Genomic DNA, 21,224 nt, shown 5'->3' on the forward strand with positions numbered 1-21,224 from the left:
CTGTACTCGTCAGTTTCATTTTGATTTTTTTTATTTGTTTGCTTTCTTTCACTCCCTTCGTTTTCTGAAATACTCTTCCTCCTGAGGTGTCAGAGAGGAAGGTGAAGGGAGGTAGGACACAAAGCTTTTGTTATCAGAATTTCTGTGGAAGAGCCTGCCTCTAAACTGTCCTAGAAAGACTACCTGGTTCTCGGCCTAGCTACTGGGGCTTTTGTTAGGCCACCAGTTGAGAAGGGCACTGATGTCCCTTGGATCTGTCTTCAGAGTATGAGAGGGCAACCAGCAGGGGATGGAACTGATAAGCTAACCTAAAAAGAAATATGATGAGCCCCAAACTTCCTGAGCACAAAGACCAAGGGGCACAGTCTCTCTCATCTGTGGCCTCCTTCAAGACCCCAAAACACAGGGATTTTTTTTTCCCAAACCAAGGCTGAAAGTAGGTCCCATTCTATTTCTGATCCCTTCTGTGGGGTCTTGGAAATCTGAACAACTTCTTTGCCCACTGCCCCTTGCTGGGTGCTGTACACGGGTAAACAAAGTGAATACAGTAACTAGATGTGTCCAGGTGCAGACAAAGCGGCCACTGTGAGTAAATGACTGTGCAGGAGTCAGCAGCTGGCCTAGGCAGCATTCATTTGGGCAGCATCTCCTGCCCAAAATGGGACTCCAGTCTCACATAGCCATAGGAGCTTGCCAAGGACATTATTTACTCTTATTACAAAGAATAGCTCAGAATCTTAGTCCTCACCCTTGCATCCTGCACAGTCTGAGACTTTGAACATCCCAAGTCTGCAACCTACACACCAATCCTCTTTTCCTTTAAAAAAGAAAGAAAGAAAGAAAGAAAGAAAGAAAGAAAGAAAGAAAGAAAAAGACTTTTTTGGTAGAGGGGTTGTTGAGCAGGCTGGTTCTCCTGTACCCGAAAGGTGAGGTGGAGGGAGTCTGGGGGTCAATAGCTTTCACCATTTTGAAAAAAAAGTCTTCAGCATAAGCACTGGGGGGGTAGGAGTTTATGACATTATCTCTAAGAAAAAGAGAGAGAAAGATACAGAAAAAAAGAGCTCAACATTTTTTTAACCCCGCCTATGTCTTTGTTTGTTTTTTAGCCTCCCATTTGAAACGTGGTAATACTATAATTCCATATCTTGTTTAGCTGAGGGTGGGGGAGTTTACATAATTTTTCCTGTTATTTTGGTTTTTTTGTTTGTTTGTATTTCCTTTTTCTTTATTTAAAAAAACAATTTTGTAATGTACCAAAATGCAAGCTATCTTTCTGGGTTTGTTTTGGGTTTTGTTTTTTTCCCTTTTCTCTCTCTTCTGTGTTCTAGAACTTTGCTTTTGTGTGTGTTACTGTGGAAGCCTTTCTTCTAATGCAGAGATGATGTGTGAATTTCAAGTCTACACTAGTCATGGCCATATCTTTATATACTTTCTTCTCTTGTGATCAGAATTTAAAAGGGAACACAACTCCAAATACAAATGGTAGCCATACCAACAACACCTGCTAAATAAGAAAGGGCAACTAGCCCTCTTGTTAACCCCAGGGAGCATACTGGAATTAGCTCAGGTTTTAAATTAGCAACACTGGTGTTTCTGAGTCCATAAAGGACCTTGCAAGAAGCTAGGGACCATACAGGGAGAAGGGGCTTGTCCTGTGTTACTAATTGGGTGCTGTGGACAGGCAGGGGAAGCCAGTGTCAGGCACCAGCTCCTTACAAGACTGGAGGAGTGGGTCTGAAGGCAGCTGCAAATTTAACTCAGGTAAAGCTGTCCAAGCTAGACAATCTAGGCTACAGAGAAGAACTGTTCTCATTTGGGAACAAGCCATTGCTCCAGACAATTCTCCATCTGAAAAATAACCATGCCTGGTGGTGTCCACACTGAATCCTAGCACTTGGAAGGCTGAGGAAAGAGGGTAACAAGGTCAAAGCCAGCCAAGGTCGAGCTTGGTAACTTAGTCTGAGAAAGAAAATCAAAAGTAAAGAGAGAGAGAGAGAGAGAGAGAGAGAGAGAGAGAGAGAGAGAGAGAACGCTTGGGATGGAGCCCAGTAATTGAGTGCTGCCCTACCCATGTGGTTCATTCACCATAGGAAAAACAAGGATGAGAGTAGAGTGATGATGTGGATTTAGCTGGTGGTGTTTGCCTTGGATTGGATCCCTAGCATCACAGGAAATCTGGGGATAGTGGTGCACACTTGTAATCCCTGCACTTGAGAGGTAGATGCAGGAGAATCAGGTATTCAAAGCCAGACTCAGCTACATAGTGAGTTCCAGGCTATCCTGTTATATGTGAGTGTCTGTCTCAAAAAGCAGCTGAATAGCCGGGCATTGGTGGCTCACGCTTTTAATCCCAGCACTCGGGAGGCAGAGGCAGGCAGATCTCTGTGAGTTTGAGGCCAGTCTGGTCTCCAGAACGAGTGCCAGGATAGGCTCCAAAGCTACACAGAGAAACCCAGTCTCCAAAAACCAAAAAAAAAAAAAAAAAAAAAAGCAGCTGAATAGCAAAGCCGTGGGGCTTATCTGAGAGGCAAGATCCAGTTTCCAAATTAAACTTATGGTTGTTTTTCCTTTTAAATATGCACCTCCCCTCCCACCCTCTTCATCCTCCCTCACTGGCCTCATTTAACCAGCCTTTCTCTCTGCCTGGCCTTTCTATACCCCCCCCCCATCTTTCTGTGCCTGTCTATCTTCTCTTTCCATCTCCCTTCTCCTGATTTGAGTCTCTCTCCCAAGCAACCTTACCTTCTCTATCCACCCTGTGGTTTCTGCTTTCATTAGCTGCTGCATGCATGCCCTCTGGGGAGTTTGTATGTAGAGAATTAAGGAAACTTGGCTATTGGAGCCTGGAGTCAAAGATTTTTAAAATAAATAATGAATCTAACAGAGATGGGCTGACAAGTGGCCCCTTCCATCACTGAGGCGACACCCAGAAGCCACAGGGCAGAGTTTCCCCCTCTGCAGGGGTCCATTTGGAATCACCATTGTCCTGCATTCCCTATGCAAAGACCTTCCTTTTTTTAAAATTGTTGCATCTCCATCCCTGACCACTGAGAAGGTAGGTATCCCAGCCCAGCTATGCACTTGCTCTCTTGCTCCCATCTCAGATAAGACCGGCCATTCTGCTTAGTTTCAATCTCTCTCTCTCTCTCTCTCTCTCTCTCTCTCTCTCTCTCTCTCTGTCTGTCTCTCTCTCTCTGTCTCTCTCTCTCTCTGTCTCCTCTCTCCTTTGCTCTGGGTTGATTTGGTTTGGTTTTTAAAATTTTCTCTTTCCTCTCTTTCATTTGCACTTTTTCCCAATGAGCCACCACCTAGCTGTTCCCCAGTCCTTAACCCCTGGTGACTTTGCAGGTTCATCTTTCTCTCCTCCTCATCTACCCTGCCTCTGCTTCTTCCTCTCCACCTCCTGATCCTGGTCCCCAGGCCTCCTTCACTTTCACTCATTCTCATTTTGTTGGCTGAATGCATTTGTGTGTGGTTTAACATTTAATCTTTGTGTCTCTTCCTGTACTGTGTGCTTGGGGATGATTTGATTGCTGCTGTCTGGAGTGGTTGCTGAAGTCCCCCCCCCCCGCCTTCATCCTTGCCAGCTTCTAGCTAGGGGCTTTGACCACACACATTCCAGTTCTCCAGGGCCCACCTAGACAGTAAACAGCAGAAGAGTGGGCTCTGAGAACCTCTTGGCCTCCAGATCCGGAAGGAAGTTCTGGCTGAGAATCGAGTTCAAAGTTAAGTCCCATTACACCCTTTGGGGCTGACTATGCCAGGCTGAATCTAGACTTAGACCAAGACCTTTAAGGCAGCAAAATGGAGCTTGGGGTTGCAAGCTTCAGGGGCCAGGATACCAATGAGCATCAGTACCACTGAGAGTCACAGCTCCGTGGTTTAGGTGTGATAAGGGAGTGAGTTCAGAGAGTCTAGAGCAGGCACTAAACTTTGAGAACTTACTTGGCCAAAACTCTCTGGAAGTGATGTCAGAATGGGATGAAATCTTAGCTTACCTACCCCCAGAACAGGGGCTCCTCCAAGTCCCCAGAGTCTTTTCCTCTTCTGAACTTCTGGATGGGAGCAGTTTAATGGTGTCTCTTGGTGCAGAATGATCCAGAAGTGACAATTGCTAGTGGCCAAAATGACTCTGGGTAGAATGAACATCCTATCACATGAGACTTGTGATTGCCACTCCTGTGCTCAGCTAGCTGCTTGGAAAGTGGCAGTCAGAAGTAGACCCTTAGGAACACCACCACCTCATCCTTTTTCCACTGGCTTCCGGTACTACCTGAAGGTAGTCACGGAAGTGTGAGCTCCCGATAGCTATTTTGAGGTCTCGGTAACCCTCCATCTTCAACTTCAAGGAAAGGGATGGATACTTCTGTGTTTATCCCAGGGAAGGGTTGGGGCAGTTCACTTCTCAGAATCTCTAGCTATCTTGGATGGTGATTGCTGGAAGGGAGATGACAAAGTTGTTCTACACAGGGGAATAAATACCACTAGTCTGAAAGGGGGAAGTGTCCCAGCATGATGTGAACTTGGAGGCTCTGCCCTTCAAGACTTCCTGGATCTCAAGAAGGGGAAACACAGTGAGAAAGAAGCAAGCAGGCATCAGTCCTGCGATATATGGGGGACACAGTGGCAAAGCACTCCAGGTGTCTTCTTGCCTTTGTCTATCCCACTGTCCCCTTTCTCTATCCTTCAATTGTTCGTTCTCCTTGATCTCAAATTTGTCTTTTACAAGTTAAAAAAATGATGCCATTAGCAAAGCCAAGAAAATAACAAGTATATAAAGTGCTTGCTTTGCAAGCATGAGGACATGAGTTCAAGCCCCAGAACCCACATTAGAAAGTAAGAGATGATGGCCTGTGCTTGTGCTTCTAATCCCAGATCTGGGAAGGCTGAGACAGAACAATCCTTGGGGCTTTCTGATCAATCAGCCTCACTTAACTGAATAGCTCTGGATCCTCAAAATAGCTCAGTGGGTAAAGATGCTTGCCACTCAGGCTAGTGGCCTGAGTTCAATGCCTGGATTCACATGGTAGAAAGAGAAAACCAGCCTCTTCAAGTGTCCTCTGCATGTGTACACACACACACACACACACACACACACACACACACACACACACACATGAAAGGAAGGAAGGAAGGAAGAAAGAGAAAGAAAGAAAGAAAGAAAGAAAGAAAGAAAAAGAAAAAGAAAAAGAAATTCCATATTCCCTGGCTTTCACTCAACCCCTAGGAAGAATGAGGCCCAGCCAAGCCAAGGACAAGGCACAGCCTCTGGCAGGATCACGGTGACCTTTTCTTGGCAGTTTCTGCAGGGATGAAGGGGCTGGCCTCCCCCAAGGACTCCCTGACAGCACTGTCTTCCCATCTCTGCAATCCCAGGCTGCAGGGGACTAGACCCTTTCCACCTGACCCCAGCCCTTGTTCTGATCCTTTGAGTCTATTGGGGGTCTTATAGGTCAACTCAACAAAGATTCTGGCCATCCCCATTTTATCAGTGGGGAAGCAGAGCCTACCTAGTATGAGACTTAGCATAAACTCTCATAACCAATTTGAATTCTCTCAACGGGTTCTTCTTGGGCTAGGAAGAGGTCAGTAGGCTCTAAAGAAATCGGAGGAAAGTGATGGGGAACTGAAACTTTTAAACATTACCAGATAAGAAGCCACAATTTTGGCTTGGATTTCAATGGTTGGGGACAGAAACATACTGGGAGTATTCAGCTGTGCAGTCAAGACCCTTTCTATTCCTGATACTCTACCCCATTTGCAGTGTGAGACAGTGGAAAGTTAAGATGGTTTTGCATGGGACTGAGGGTGTAATTCAGTTGCCAGTGTTTGCCTAGCATGCATGAAACATTGGGTTATAAGCCAAACAACTCATAAATCAGGCATGATGATTCATGTCTGTAACCCTGGCACTCGTGGAGGTAGAGACAGGAAGAACACAAGTTCAATGTCAGGCAACATGTGTCCACCGATGCAATAGTGGCGTGACTGAGGGGTAAGCAACCACCTTCTGCTGAATTGAGTTCATCTTCACAAAAAAAAAAAAATTTAGTTAAAAATACATTTAAGAAGTTCAAGGTCGCCGGGCCTTGGTGGCGCACGCCTTTAATCCCAGCACTTGGGAGGCAGAGGCAGGTGGATCTCTGTGAGTTGGAGGCCAGCCTGGTCTCCAGAGCAAGTGCCAGGATAGGCTCCAAAGCTAAACAGAGAAACCCTGTCTCAAAAAAAAAAAAAAATGTTGAAGGTCAACTTTGACTATAAATTGAATCCTAACTGAGCTACCCGGTATCCTGTTAAAAGAAAAGTGATAAAAAGGCATCTGGGACTGTAGCTCAGTGACAGAGCATGCCTGGCCCGCCTGAGGCCCTAGGTTCAGTCTCCATTACTGACAGGGGAGAGGTGGGAGAGGGTCCTGCATGTCTATGGAAAGGAGTATCGTGGGCCTGATCTCCCGCCTTGCCTTGAGTCAGATCTCTAGATCAGATACAGAGTGTGGCCCTGATGCCAATATGCAGCCCTTCACCACTGACCTTGCTGCCTCCCCTGACTAGAGTAGCCTTAGAGGAGGGGTCTGTGGTGGCCCTGAGCTGTGAGTTACCATGCATCTGTTCCTAAGGCTCCCTTACCTGATATCTCTGTTTACTATAACAAGCTGGCCACCCTGGGCTAGGATGTCTTTCTCGTTTGCCTCCCACACGGAAATTCAATGAGAGAACCCTGGTACAGACTGCCGGCTGTGAAAGGTGTCTGCTCGGGGACGGGGACGGGGAGGACAGCTGACGGTTCTCCTTGGGGTGTCCATTGAGAATGAAACACTGGGCATGTTATAATCTGAGCATGTAGTCCAGCACCTGACGTGCAAAGGCAGGGATTCTCAGGTGTTCCAGGTTATCTTTGGTTACACAGAGAATTTGAGGCCAGTCTGGGCTTCATGAGACCCTGTCTGAATTTAAAAAAAAAAAAAAATGAGACTGGGAATATAGCTCAGTCAGTAGAGTGCTTGCTTAACATGCAGGCGTGAAGCCATAGGAACACCTGCATAAGGTCTGCACAAGAACACCTGTAACCCCAGCACTCAGGTAGTCAAGGGAGGAGAATCAGAAGTTCAACTATAGCAAGAGTTCAGAGTTCCAGGCCAACCTTAGCTACATGAGACCTTGTCTAAAATAAAAATAATTAGCCTCCAGTTCTTCTAGCCTAAGCTGCTCAGAAAGTGAAGACTGCTCTGTGGGGCAAGCAACTACCAGATCATAGCAACTCTGGGCAACTATGCCTGCCTCTGCTTTTGAAAAAAGACTAGCTCTCCCAGGAGAAGTCTTCATGGCCTCATTGACTCCCACAGAATACTCACCAGCCATGATTAGTATTCATTGGTTGCTTCGGCCACAAGCTGTACATTTCCAGCAATGAGGCCCACTTCCTGGCTCTAGAGCTTTGTTGGACTCTATGGAGCCCTTCAGAGAGAGGTCTGGGCCCCTGGGCCCCTCTGCCAGAAACATCCAGAGCCAGGCAAATGCAATCATGTTTTATTATCTGTGACAGTAAGATACCCTGAAGGAGCCAAAGAGACAGCTGAATGAACTCAGTTCAGATCCCTCTAGCACCTGGAACTCCCTGATTGGCCCTTAGTGAGGCTAATCCCTCATTCCTCAATCAACAGTATCAAGGATTTAGTGTCATGTTTAATGCTAAAAATTGAGATTATACCAAACATAGTACACACCTGTAATCCCAGCATTCAGGAGACTGAGGCAAGAGGATCTTAAGTTCAAGGAAGTCTTGTGAAACTTTGTCTAAAAATAAAACAAGCTGGGCATGGTGGTGCATGTTAGTAATCCCAGCACTTAAGAGGTGGCAGTTGGAGGATCTTGAGTCCAAGGTCTGAGTCTAAGGTCATCTGGCGCTGCATACTGAATTCTAATTCCAAGCCAGCCTATGCTACATGAGATCTGTCAAAAAAGAGAAAAGAAAGAGAATAAAAGGATATATATATATATATATATATATATATATATACATACATATATATATATATATATAGTTGTGCATGACTGGCATGATTGTAAATGCCTTTAATCCCAGCACTGAGAGGCAAAAGCTAGTGGATCTCAAGGTTGGCCGAGGCTACATAGTGAGACTCTGGCTCAAACAAGCAAACCTGAGATTACAGGCAGCAGATCTGCAAACAGAATAGTACCATCTGCCCTTGCAAGGTTGGGGCCCAAGGTCAGGAGGGGCCTTCTGTGCAGGGGTGGGTGGGGAGGCTGGGGAGGGCACAATCAGAGAATCCTGAACTATTTACCCTGAAAGAAGCATTGGGAAGCAAAAGGCCAAACCCTGTTGTGCGAATGGGAAAACTGAGGCCTAGACTGGGGAAATTAATTTGTCCAGGGGCCCCATGGTGCTGAGGTAGTAGCAGGCTCTCAGATTCCTAGTTCCCAGACAGGGACCTCTGGATGGTGTCAGGTTACCTTTCTGGTCCTAAATCACTCTTGGAAAAAATAAATAAATAAGTTAACAGCCCTGTCCAGACATCAGCCAAGGGCACTGGCTGAGGCCCAAGGAGCTGGACACCCTGGTCCTCTAGAGGTGGATCGGCCTCTCTTGGGCCTGAAGTTGGGGTGGTTGCGTTTCTCTCTCTCTCTCTATCTCTCTTGCATTTTTGTGACTCTAATGATGAACTCATGCTACCACGCTTTTCCCTTCTCTTACACAACTCACCTACTAAAGGAGGAAGTGCCACTTTATTGGTAAGTGGACGTTAACCGAGAGGGACTTAAAAAAAAAAAATCAGAACGTTTAAAAAAAAAAAGAAATGAAATGAAATGAAAAAAAAAGAAAAAAGAAAAAGAAAAGAGAGAAACAGAAAGACAGTTGGTCAGCTACTGAACACCCCTGAGCTCTTGGCAGGGACGCAAAAACAAAGTCAAATATTAACAGAAAGAAAAGAAAAAAAAATGTCAGGTTCCCCAGCAGATCATTTTGGTTTGGGTATATAATGACATTTGTGGTTTTTTTGTTTCCGTTATTATTATTATTACTATTATTTTGATTTTCTTTTTTTATTTCTGTTTTGACTCCTTTTCTTCGGTTAAATTTTGAGTTCAGTTATCTTGCCCCCTCCCCATCTGTGTGCAGTGTGACACCCGCCCCCTCCATGCCCTTTACCCTGGTGGGGGGAGCCTGGCCCTGGTGGGCTGACCCTGGCTTGACCTACCAGTGTCGTCCCTCTCTTCTCTCTACTGGGGGGGAATCGTCTGTCCCCCGTGAGGGGACAATGCCAGCCCCTCTGGTGTCCCATCCTGGAGCTCCCCCCCCGCAGCCCCCGCCCCCTCCGCTCCGTCCCTCTTGTGTTATGCATGCCGAGAACCTTGCATGGTCTGCTATGTTGAGGCCAGAAGGTGAACACTCAGGAGAGGTAGAGGCAGGGCAGGCGCGGGAACCGTGTGTGCGATGCTCCGGGGCTGCAGCCCGCGGCCTAGGCCCGGTGAAAGCCCTCTCTCCTTTTCTCCCCCCACCCCGCTGCCCTCTCACGTCCCCCCTCGGTCCCGCCTCTTTTTCTGTGCACCTCTCCGTCTGGCTTGCACCCCGTTCTGCTTCCCCGCCCCGCCCCGCCCGTGCCCCGCGTCCGTCCGTCCTCTGCATCCACAACCCTCTCTGCCCCCGTCCCTCTGCATCCCTCCCTGCCCCCCTCCCCCGCCCCCTCCGTGCCCTTCTCTGCCGTCAGAAGCCCAGCTCGCCCCGGGCCTGCGACAAGGTGGCCGCCGCGCCCACGCCGCCCGCGCGTGGGAAGGACAGCCAGAGCCCGCGCTCCGCGCCGTCGTCGCAGGGCCGCGGGGCCGCGCGTCGGAGGGGCGGCCAGACGCCGTCGCCGGCGGAGGAGGAGGCGGCGATCGCGATCCTCGGCCAACGCGCCCCGCCGCAGGGGGCGCCGGCGTGCCAAACCCGCGCCGCCCCGGGGCTCGTCCCGCTCGCTCAGCGGGGCTCGCTCCAGCAGCGAGTCAGGAGGCGGCGCCCCGGGTCCAGGCCCGGAGCCGGGCTCCGAGCGAGGTCACAGCGGACACGGGAAACGGTGAGTACGCCTCCGCCTGCGCCGCACAGCAGCGCCCTTCGCTGGTCACCCCACCCCGCACTCTGTCGGCACCCCTCGCGCAGCCCCCGAACCCAGCACCTCCAACCGCCCCTGGCAGGTCACCCCACGTGGGATCCCCAGGTCGCCCCTTGGATGCGGTGAAATCCTCCTCTGCATCCACAACCCTCTCTGCCCCCGTCCCTCTGCATTTGGACTCCGCGTTTCCTCCGCGCTGGACTCAGGGTCCCCGCGGCCACCCACACGCGGCGGCCTTCGTCTCTCCTGCCCGCACCACTGAGCCCGCCCCGCGCTCCCTCCTCTAGGGCAAAGGAGCGAGCCCCGCGCGCGAGACCCACCAGCACCTCGCCATCCCCGGCCGCGCACGGCCGGCGGGGTGGTCCGGAGGGGAACAGCTCATCGCGCAGCCCTGGCCCGCACCCGGGGTCCTGGAGCTCCAGCCGCTCGCCGTCCAAATCCCGCTCACGCTCCCCGGACAAAAGGACGCGAAGTCCCAGCCCCTCCCCGTCGCCCAAGAAACCTCTAGGCCGGTAAGTGTGCGGACGGGACCGGGACCGAGGCGGCGGGACGGGGCAGGTGGCAGACAGCCCGGCCTGGGGCCCAGCTGGCGGCGACCCCTCACCACGAGCCGGTCCCACAGGGATAAAGACAGCGAGGGCCGTGTGAGGCACGCAGACACCGAGGCCGCCCGCACCCGACGTCGCTCTCGCAGCTACTCGCCCATCCGAAAGCGGCGCCGAGACTCGCCCAGTTTCATGGAGCCAAGGCGCATCACCAGGTACAAAGGGACCGGGGTGAGGTGGGAGTAGGACTGCTGGCTCTAGTCGGTGGCCAGGGATGTCAGGGAGTCAAGGTTCTCAGGCCTGGGGGCCTCCTAGAGTGCACCGATTCTGAGCCAAAGGAAAAAAGGGGGGGGGGTTGCCAATTGGAGAAAAACTAAGAGTGAAGGGCTGAGGGAAGAGAAACCAGTGGATTCAGGGGTCATCCAAGAGCTGGGGAGGAACAAGGGTGCCAAGGCATCCGGATGCCTTGGGAAGGAAAGGTGCCATGGATCCGAGCTGGTCAGTATTTGGGTCGGGGTGGTCCCCCCACGGGCATGGAGTTCAGCTCTGGGACATTCCACTCATCATCTGGAGCCCCTCCTTTCCCCGCCCCCCTCCCCTTATCTATCACATCTTCAGTGATACGTACTTTCTCCTTCATCTCAAGGAACCTCCTGCTCCGTGGCCTGTGGCCAGCCTGGGGGCCGTGTGGACCGGGCTCCACAGGCAGCCCAAGTGATGTCCATGTGAGCTAGTCTGGTAGTGGTCAGCTATCCGTCGTCTGCGTCTCCTTTTCTCACTAACCTCCCAGCACCCTGGGGAATTGGTGGAGGGGGCAGAGCATCCTAGTATCTGGGGCAGCTGTCTGAGGAGCCCCATGCAGAATGAGGGGTGTGGCTGATTTGATGGAAGACTAGAGGGGTCTGAGTCTGCAGATGAAATCACCCTAAAGCTGGGACTGGTGACTCAGGCCTCTCATCCCAGCTACTAAGTAGGCTGAGGCAGAAGGGGTGGAAAATTCGAGGTTAGCCTGAGGAACCTAGCAAGGCCTTGTCTCAACACAAAAAGATTGATAGACTGTTTTGCCCCCATTGGAGGAATAGGGCCATGACTCAGTAATAGAGCACCTGCCTAAAATCCCCCAGTGAGAAGCTGGGGTGTGGCTCAGTGGTAGAGTCCCTGCCTAGAATCCCCCAGTGAGGGGCTGGGGTGTGACTCAGTGGTAGAGCACCTGCCTAGAATTCCCCAGAGAGGGGCTGGGGTGTGACTCAGTGTAGAGCACCTGCCTAGAATTCCCCAGAGAGGGGCTGGGGTGTGACTCAGTGTAGAGCACCTGCCTAGAATTCCCCAGTGAGGGGCTAAGGGCATTGCTCAGTGGTAGAGCACCTGCCTAGTATGTGTGAGGCCCTAGATTTAATCCCTAGTACCAGCAAATTAAAAACCACCCTGCAGCCCAGGATCACCCCAGTATGAACAGGCAGAGCACTGAGCCCAGCATTACCCTGCCTTCCCGAGGCACCTCGGGGAGACTGATGTACCTTCATGGTCAGATGTGTATAACTAGCCGACATCTGTAAGAATCCTTTTAACTCCAACTCTTGATTCTCAAACTAGTTCTCCTTAGTCCTTGACAACCTGGATCTCCAAGAAGGCAGTATGGGTTCCTCCTTACTCACAGCTAAAGGCCAGACCACCACAATAGCAATAGCCCCTAGAAAGGTTACATACTCTCGTTACACACAGTTACATCTTAGGACTGAGGATCCTAAGATGGCCATGATCTCACATCTTCCATCTAGCACCTACCTCAGCCCCTCTGCCCCAGGCTGCCTCCTCCTCCCACTAATGCACACCTATTTTTCTTCCTCAGAATTAACCCTTGTAATGGGGCATTATAACTCCTTAACCACTTTCTTTGCTTTTCTCTGGGTCATAGCCTCCTGCCTTCAAACTAACGCTGGGGCCGGCAGAGGGTGGGGGGTGGGGGTAGCTGAGTAAAGGGTTGGGGTGGAGGGGGCAAAGGGGAATAGGCTGAAACAGAGACAGCAGTGGCCAAGGGTCTCCTCCTTGTTCTCTTTGAGTGACCTTAAAAATCTGAATCTTCAGCCAGCACTTGGGATGCAAAGACTAATGGATCTCTGTGAGTTCAAGGCCAGCCTGGTCCACAGAGTGATTACAGGATAGCCAGTGCTACACAGAGAAACCTTGTCTCAGAGAAGAAAAACAAGAACAAAACCTTAAATCTTTTTGGAACAGGGCTTAGCCATAATACTTGCAAGCAAAGAAGACATCCCTGCACTTTTTTACGGCTGCGGCTCAGTTAAGGGAGTGCATGCGTGGCATGCAGGGACTGCAGTGTTCAGCCCTCAGCATGCACAGATGCTGAGGTAACCCTGCAGCCCCAGCACTCCATACACTAAAGGCAGAAAGAACAGTAGGTGTCGGGTTTGGTACAGGAAACTCTATCTCAAAAATCAAAGTTTGATTCTTGGTGGACATAATGGTACTTACATACCTGTGATCCCAGAACTCAGAAGTTGAGGACGATTGAAGATTACAGGCTAGCCTGAGCTTCATGGTGACTATGTCTAAAATAAAGCAAGAAAAGGAAGAATGAAGAGAAGGAGGAAGAGAGAGAAAGTCAGTTGTGGTGGTACATGTCTGTGAATATAGCACTGAGGAGGTAGAGACAGGAGAATCAGGAGTTCAAGGCTACACAGTGAGGTCAGCCTGATCTATATAAATCCTTCCTTGGAAATAAAAATTAAATCAAGTTTTGGGTTAAAGGGATGGCTCAGGGGTTAAAAGCATGCACTGCCCTTTCAGAGGATCTGAGTTTGAATCCCAGGGTACACATGGGACCCAACAACCTCTGCTCTTCATGCCCTGCACATGTATGCATACCCCCACATACAGACGCACAACTAAAAATATTTTTTTTAAAGAAAAAGTTTTGCCAGGTGGTGATGGTGCATGCCTTTAATCCCAGCACTTGGGAGGCAGAGGCAGGCAGATTTCTATGAGTTTGAGGCCAACGTGGTCTATAAAGCTACACAGAGAAACCCTGCCTTAAAAGAGAGAGAGAGAAAGAGAGAGAGAGAGAGAGAGAGAGAGAGAGAGAGAGAGAGAGAGAAAAGAAGAAAGAAAAAGTTTCATAAAGTTCAGGGTGTACCTCAGTGGTACTAGTAAGGTCCTGGTTTCTTTCTACCTCCAGCATTGACAAACAGGAGAAAGGGAACACACACACACACACACACACACACACACACACAATAAACTTTCATTTTTTTCAGAAAAATATTTCTTAGCACATACTCAGGTCAATAAAGAACTTGGAAAATCAATATGAATTAATATGAATTTGGCAAAGGACACAGAAGTTTGGAACTGGAGTTGTCCCTGAGGCCAAGTCTCAGGGGGAACTTAGGCAGGAAGCCCTTGCCACTGCTGTGATGGGAACTGAGGCCAAGTGAGGGCCATGGATGGGCCGAGCTTGGGGTTCTGGGTGGGCTAGAATCAACTTTATCTCTCTTACAGTGCCCGAAAGCGTCCCATCCCCTACTACCGACCCAGCCCCTCCTCTTCCTCCAGCTGCTTGAGCAGTGACTACTCAAGCCGGAGCCACAGCAGGAGCCCAAGCCCAGGCCACAGCCACGGAAGCTACAGCAGCCACAGTCATGGGACTCGCAGCCGCTCATGCAGCGTCTCCAGGAGCCGCAGTCCCAGCTACCACAGCAGGAGCAGCTCTGAGAGTGGGGGCTTCTAAGTTTAGACGGACATATCTGGGGTTAGAAGGCCCTGGCACAAGGAGAGGCTGGGGCTCTGAGACCTGAGAAGAGGGGTCTGTACCCCCATACTGCTACAGAGGTTCCCGGCTTGGGGGGCAGCACGTGGGCAAGTGGGAGCTTCTTCTAAGGTGGGTGTCACACCCACAGGAAGGAATCAAATTGTCTTGTCCCTAAAGTGTGCCCATCCCACGGTCTGCCCACCCACCATGTCCAGGGAACAAAGAGCCTTTTCGAACACAAGGATTAGATCACCATGCCCCTCTTCTGCTTGAGGCCAGCTTACCAACCTGGGGCCCATTGCCTGGGCATGACACAAAAGTCCTCTGTTGGCTGTCACCTCACCTCAGCTCAGTGGACCCCTGCACAGCTTGGAAAGTGCCAAGCCTGGGACCTTCCGCTCCTCTTTATCTCCCACAGAGTGGATCTGTAGACAGCGAAGTGAGCCAGATCTAAGAGGGAAGGAAGGCCCACCTAACTCTTGGTGTATTGCCAGGCAGGATGAGGTGTTCACACTGGGCCCCGTCTCTCTCCCTTGCCCTCATACCAAGCTGTAGGCCAAGGCCACACCATCCAGGCCTTCGGCAGCAGCACAAAAGGTGGCATATTCTGCATCTGTATCTAACCCTGCTGTCAAAGACGGGGGAATTCAGGGGCTGGGGGATGAGGCTCAGTTGGTAGAGTGCTTGCCTAGCATGCATGAAGTCCTGGGTTCCACCCCAAACAAAGCATAAAACCAAGCATGCTGGTGCATGCCTGTAATCCCAGCACTCTGGAGGTAGAGGCAGGAGGACCAGGAGTTCAAGGTCATTTTAGGCTACATAGTGAGTTTGAATCCAGCCTGGGGTACCAGAGACCCTGTCTCAGAAGTGAGAAAGAGGCTGGGGATTCAGGTCAGAAGACAAAAAAGAACACGGGTAGAAAGCCAAGGAATTTTGTTTAGCGTGGGCCCAAACAATGCAGTCAGATGACAAGGCAGGTCAAGGGCTACTGGGAGAGAGAGACTGACTGCTATCTGAGTTATGGGCCAAAGAATGACCCATGACCCATGAGCCAATAATAGCTCCTGGTCACAAGCATAGGATAGCATGCAGTGCACTTCGGAGCCTGCCCAAGGGAGGCCTTGCTACCAGGCTTCAATAGGTCAGGGTTGGTCAAGGCTTTCAGAACAGGAGTGGTAGGTTTCAGCCAAAGCCCTCAACCTGGAGCATGATGGGGAAGCAGTGGTCCCCTCTAGCCCTCTTCTGTGGCACCCAGCCCTCCCCCTGCTGGGGCCCTCAGGGATCTCGAAGTCTTCCTTGGCCCAATAGGGCAGATGCCCTGGGCTCTGGTGGGAGGGAGGAGTCTGGGGTCTGATCCGGGTTCCCACCCTCTCTCAGTTTCCCCTTCCCTCTTTCTCCGCAGTGCGGGAAAAAAAAAATTGGACTGTAATAAATACACTAGGTGCCCGGATAACAGGCTGAGTGAGACTGGGTCTCTATGACTGCGACCATCAGGGGAAGGTTAGGGAGGAGGGAAGAGGACTGGGGTCCTTTCCTGGGAGGACCCACTGGGGTTCATATTCCTCCTGAGACCCCACTGAGAAGAGATGGCATCAAGGAACCCTGCCCCATCATCATGTCCATGTCTGCCTCTGAGCGAGAGACTGCATAGCCTCCTGTAGGTCAAGTGGGGAGGAAGATGGAGCCAAGAGAACTTCCTCCCTGCCTGGGGGCCTTGTGGGCTGCTTGTTAAAATTGTGTGTGTGTGTGCAAGATTGTGGGGGTGCACGCGTGTGGAGGTCAGAGGGCGATCCTTCCCCTTTACAGGAGCTCCAGCTCCATCACAGGGCACGAAAGACAAGCACTCTTCCCCTGCAGAGCCTGCTCTCTAGCTAGCCCCGGTTTGTTTGTTTTGTTTTTTTCTCTCTCCCTTCTTCCTTTGTCTCAAAATGGTGGACTTGAACCTCTGCATGCGTGTGGTGTGTGTAATGGGAGTGTGATATGTAATGTATGTGGTCTGTAGTGTGTGTATAATGAGTGTGGTGTGTGTAGTGTGTATGTGTGTGTGTAGAGTGTGTGTGGTGTGTAGTGTGTAGTAAGTAATGTATGTGGTCTGTGGTATGTAATGTGTAGTGTGGTGTGTGTGTGGTGTGTGTACTGTGTGGGTGGGTGTGTGGCTGTAGTGTGTGTGTGGTGTGTAACAAATGTGATATGTAGTATGTGTGGTGTGTAGTGTGCACGCATACTATGTGTGTGAGAGACAAAGACCAACATGAAGTGTCTTTGCTCTGTTTGAGCGTCTCCATCCCAATCAGAGTCAGGGTCTCTCACTGACACTGGAGCTTACTAACTGGCTGTCAAGCTCCTAGGATCCCTTGTCTATGCTTCACTACCCTACACGCAGCACTAGGGCTACAGATCCTCCCAACACTAGGGTTACAGATGTCTGCCACCATACCTGGCGTTTACATGGGTGAGAGAGATACAAACTCAGGTCTTCATGTTTGCTCAGCCAGTACTTTGCCTGAGACACTACCTGGTGCCGAGTCAAGCATTTCCTGGGAATGTGGCAGAAATGAAGAGCCCGCCTTGCAGCGTAACAAGCCCTTGCCCACACTTGGCAGGCAGGCCATATTGGGTCTCACAGAAAGACACTCTGAAGTGTTTCAAAGCCTCCTTATCAAGAACATGGTTCCAGCCAGGTGTGGTGGTGCTGGACTATAAGCTCAATGCTCAGAAGGCAGAGATAGGAGGATGGAGAATTGGTGGCCAATTTGGGGTTTACATAGCAAAGCTATCTTTTAAAAAGAATTACACACATTGCCAGGTGTTGGTGACTCAGGCCTTTAAACCCAGGACTTGGGAGGCAGAAGCAGGTGGATCTCTGTGAGTACAAGGTCAGACTAGTCTATGTACTGAATTCCAGAACAGCCAGGGCTACACAGATAGATTGTATCAAAAAAACAAAAAGTGTCACACACACACACACACACACACACACACACACACACACACACACACTCCATCTTGGCTGAGGGCGTAGCTGATATGATGCCCTGTTGGCTCCTTGTCTCTGGGTTAGCCACATGATAGGCAATGTCCTTTGTGTCCAGTCCCTAGAGCCTGTCAGCACATAAACCTTTATCTGGTTTCTTCTCCTCAAAACTGGAAGGATCACCTGAACTAGCCAGAAGCTCTGCTCCTGATCCAAGTTGTCTGAAGAAGCCCTGGTGATATCATTTTTAGCCCTTTAGATAAATTAAAAAACAAATGAGCTAAGCATGTGGCTCAGTGGTAGAGCCCCTGCCTAGAATCCCCCAGTGAGGGCCTGGGGTGTGGCTCAGTGGTAGAGCCCCTGCCTAGAATCCCCCAGTGAGGGGCTGGGGTGTGGCTCAGTGGTAGAGCACCTGCCTAGAATCCCCCAGTGAGGGGCTGGGTGTGGCTCAGTGGTAGAGAGCACCTGCCTAGAATCCCCCAGTGAGGGGCTGGGGTGTGGTTCAGTGGTGGAGCTCTTAAAGAGCCTAACATTTAAGAGTCTCTGGATTATATGCCCAGCAAAACACACACACACACACACACACACACACACACACACACACACACACACGGCTTCTCTCCTATTTTCTCTTTTTCCTTTTTCTTTTGATTTTTAGTTTATTGATTTCATTCCCTGTGTGTGTGAGTGTCTGGGCTGAACATATTATGTGCAACTCATGCCTTGTGATCTCCAAGGTCAGATCACTGGAACTGCAGTTATGGATGGTTGTGAGCCACCCTGTGGATGCTGGGAATTAAACCCCAGTCCTCTGCAAAAAGCAACAAGTGCTCTTAAACACTAAGCCATCTCTCCAGCCCCTATTTTCTATTTTTAAATTTCATTTGTCTATATATGATGGGATACATGCCACAATGTACATGTGGATGCCAGAGGACAAACTTTGTGGAGTCGGTTCCCTCCTCCCACCCATAACATGGCTTCCCAGAATCACACTCAAGTTACCAAGCTAATTTTGGCCTTTTTCTGCTGAGCCATCTCAGTGCCCCATGCTAATGTTTCTTTGAAAGCACAGAGATCTCCACACTGCCAGATTCCCAGACCAAACAACCAAAGGAAACAGGAAATATCCCCTACCATCGTTACAGTGTAATTTCCAAAACACACCCCCAACTATTCATTTAATGCTGATCCCCTAAACATTCCTTTAAAATAAAATAGGACTTTGAAAAAAAAAGTGTGTGTGCGAGTGCGCGCGGGTGTGTGTACATGCATGCAGTGCCCACGGAGGCCAGAAAAGGTGTTGGACCTCCTAGAGGTGGAATTACAAGGAATTGTGCGCCTCTGACACGTGTGCTGAGAACAGAACTCAAGTCCGCTGCAAGAGCAGAGAACCATCAAGATGAGCCATCTCTCCAGCCCTCACCCTCCAACAGTTCTGGAGTCCTTGTGTGCTCAGCTCAGCCCCTGCCTCTGAACAGGGCCGTCTAAATGAATGACACTGCCTTTTCTGCCGATCCATGACCAAGAAGTTCATAGGCCTTGCAGTAACTCCAACCTGGAAATCGCTCTGTAGACCAGGCTGGTCTCGAACTCACAGAGATCCGCCTGCCTCTGCCTCCCGAGTGCTGAGATTAAAGGCGTGCGCAACCAACGCCCGGCCCAACCTTATCTCTCCAACTACCTCAGTCCATAGCTGTCAAAGACGCCTCCCAGGCCTCTCCATCTTCACAGCTCGAGTGAGTTCATTGCGCAGGCCCTCCCCATCCGCTTGGCCACGTCCTACTCCGTGGAGCTGTGCAGATGCCCGGATGTACCTGCTGCCACCTCCTCTGCATTCCTCTGGGCACCTGCTTGGGGCTCCAGACTCTCGTCGCAGAAGGACGCTCGTAGACATATCTATCCCTCTCCGAAGCCCTGAGAGTCCGAGGCAGGCTCAGCGTCTATTCCCTGCATCCCGACCCCCACACTGGTGTAGCCGCCTCTGAAGGGTTTGTGGATGAAAGAATGAAAGCCAAAGGAACAAAAACAAGGGTGTTGGCAGCGTGGGGGCACTAGAGGGCGACAGAGGGCGAGGGAACGGAGATTTAGGGGACACTTCCCTACCGGAGGGAGTCCAGGAAACTGGACTGAGGCTCAGCTTGCCCTCTTCTCTGTTCCTCCTGGTACCGAGAGAGAAAATACGACAGGATCAGGGCACGAAAACAGGAAATCTATCCCCGCCTCGGTTGTCGGTTGCCAGGAGACTGGGAGGGACTGACCCTCCCTAGGTTTGGAATCAGCTCTTATGGTTTGGGGGTGTAGCCAGTCTTGGTCAATAACTATCTAATGGGGTTCATATGAAGCACACCAACGTTTCTATTCAAACACACAATAGCAGGAGGCCACAAACACGTGTGTGTGTGTGTGTGTGTGTGTGTGTGTGTGTGTGTGTGTGTGTGTGTGTCCATTGGGGAGTGGATGTACATGTATGTGTATGTGGAAAAGCACATATGTGTGCCTGTGGAGACCAGAGGAAGGCTTGAGTGTGGTTCCTCAGGTGCCAGCCTCTTTGGTTTGTTGTTTGTTTGTTTGTTTGAAAGATCGTGTCTCATTCACCCAGAGCTCAGCCTGGCTGACCTACATGGCCCAGGTATCCTTGTGTTTCCACTTCCCTGCTACCAGAATTACAAGCTTACATCACCATGCCTGGCTTCTTTTCATGTGAGTGCTAGGAATCGAACTCAGGTCTTCATATTTGCAAAACTAGCACCTTACCAATGAAACTATCTCCCTGGGTCCCCAGGGTTCCTGTGTCCTTAATCGGTTTAATCAATTTCCTAAATTCAAAGCCTCTAGGTTAACTCAGTGCATAAATCAGGTTCAGTCTACTGCTGTCTCTAATCCTTGTCTCCCTGGAGTACCTCCAGAAACAGACTCCCTCCCAAGCCTACTTCTGTCATCGAAAAGTACTCATTCAATAAACTTGGCTCCTAGTCACCATCTACCCAGCAAGTCACAAGATAGGGTGCCCCACTCAGGGCCCCACTTCCACCCAACTGACTTTTAAGGCTGCCTGGGGGACACCCAAGCTCATCATGAGACTGGACTGCTTATCTCATTGGTTCAGGGAGTTCTTACTGTATCCTTCTTCTCTTGACTTTACAGTCATTTCTACTGTTTATTTTGTTCTGTTGATTTTTCGGGACAGGGTTTCTCTGTGTAGCCCTGACTGTCCTGGAACTCTCTATGTAGACCAAGCTGGCCTTAAACTCAGAGATCTGCCTGCCTCTGCCTCCTGAATGCCAGGATTAAAAGTGTGCACCACCACTACCCGACCAATTGTTAAAAATAATTTGTTATTTTTTGTACATTGGCATGAGGGTCTCAGATCTCCTGGAACTGGAGCCACAAACAGTTGTGAGCTGTCATGTGGGTTCTGAGAATTGAACCAGGGTCTTCTATAAGAGCAGCCAGTGCACTTAACTGCTGAGCTATCTCTGCAGCTCAATTTTTGTTTTGTTTTTTAATTGGGGTCTCACTATGTAGCACTAGCTGACACAGAACTCACTATGAAGACCAGTCTGGTCTAGAACTCACAGAGATCTGCCTGCCTCAGCCTCCCAAGTGCTGGGATTAAAGTCTTGAGCCACCACATCTGACTGTATTGTTTATTTTTGAGATGGAGGTCTCATATAGCCAAAGCTATCCTCTAACTTGATATGAATTCTTGACACTCTAATTTATACCCATATATGCCATCAGGGCCAGTTTATGGTTCATGTGTTCCTGGTGCCTGAGGAGGTCAGAAAAAGGCATCAGATCATCATGCTATCTGTGAGGAACACGTTG

General features: G+C 50.1%; 1 protein-coding gene and 1 long non-coding RNA gene across 2 annotated transcripts in view; one reads left to right on the plus strand and one right to left on the minus strand.

The window, feature by feature from the left end:
- LOC113835688 (serine/arginine repetitive matrix protein 3-like) overlaps positions 1–14,398 on the plus strand; it is a 32,597-nt gene extending 18,199 nt beyond the window's left edge. Inside the window, 5 exon segments of the mRNA XM_027416191.2 lie at positions 9,728–9,840; positions 9,842–10,072; positions 10,396–10,620; positions 10,731–10,868; positions 14,170–14,398. Of these exon segments, the coding sequence (XP_027271992.1) occupies positions 9,728–9,840; positions 9,842–10,072; positions 10,396–10,620; positions 10,731–10,868; positions 14,170–14,398 (936 nt within the window).
- LOC118238664 lies at positions 7,511–19,579 on the minus strand. Its single transcript, XR_004769533.1, has 2 exons — positions 19,078–19,579; positions 7,511–7,949 (listed from the first exon to the last, which is right to left on the minus strand). It is a non-coding gene; the product is annotated as an uncharacterized LOC118238664 (long non-coding RNA).
- Positions 19,580–21,224: the final 1,645 nt, after the last annotated feature.

The sequence above is a fragment of the Cricetulus griseus genome, chromosome 4 (genome assembly GCF_003668045.3).
Source record: "Cricetulus griseus strain 17A/GY chromosome 4, alternate assembly CriGri-PICRH-1.0, whole genome shotgun sequence".
NCBI classification, from domain to species: Eukaryota; Metazoa; Chordata; class Mammalia; order Rodentia; family Cricetidae; genus Cricetulus; species Cricetulus griseus.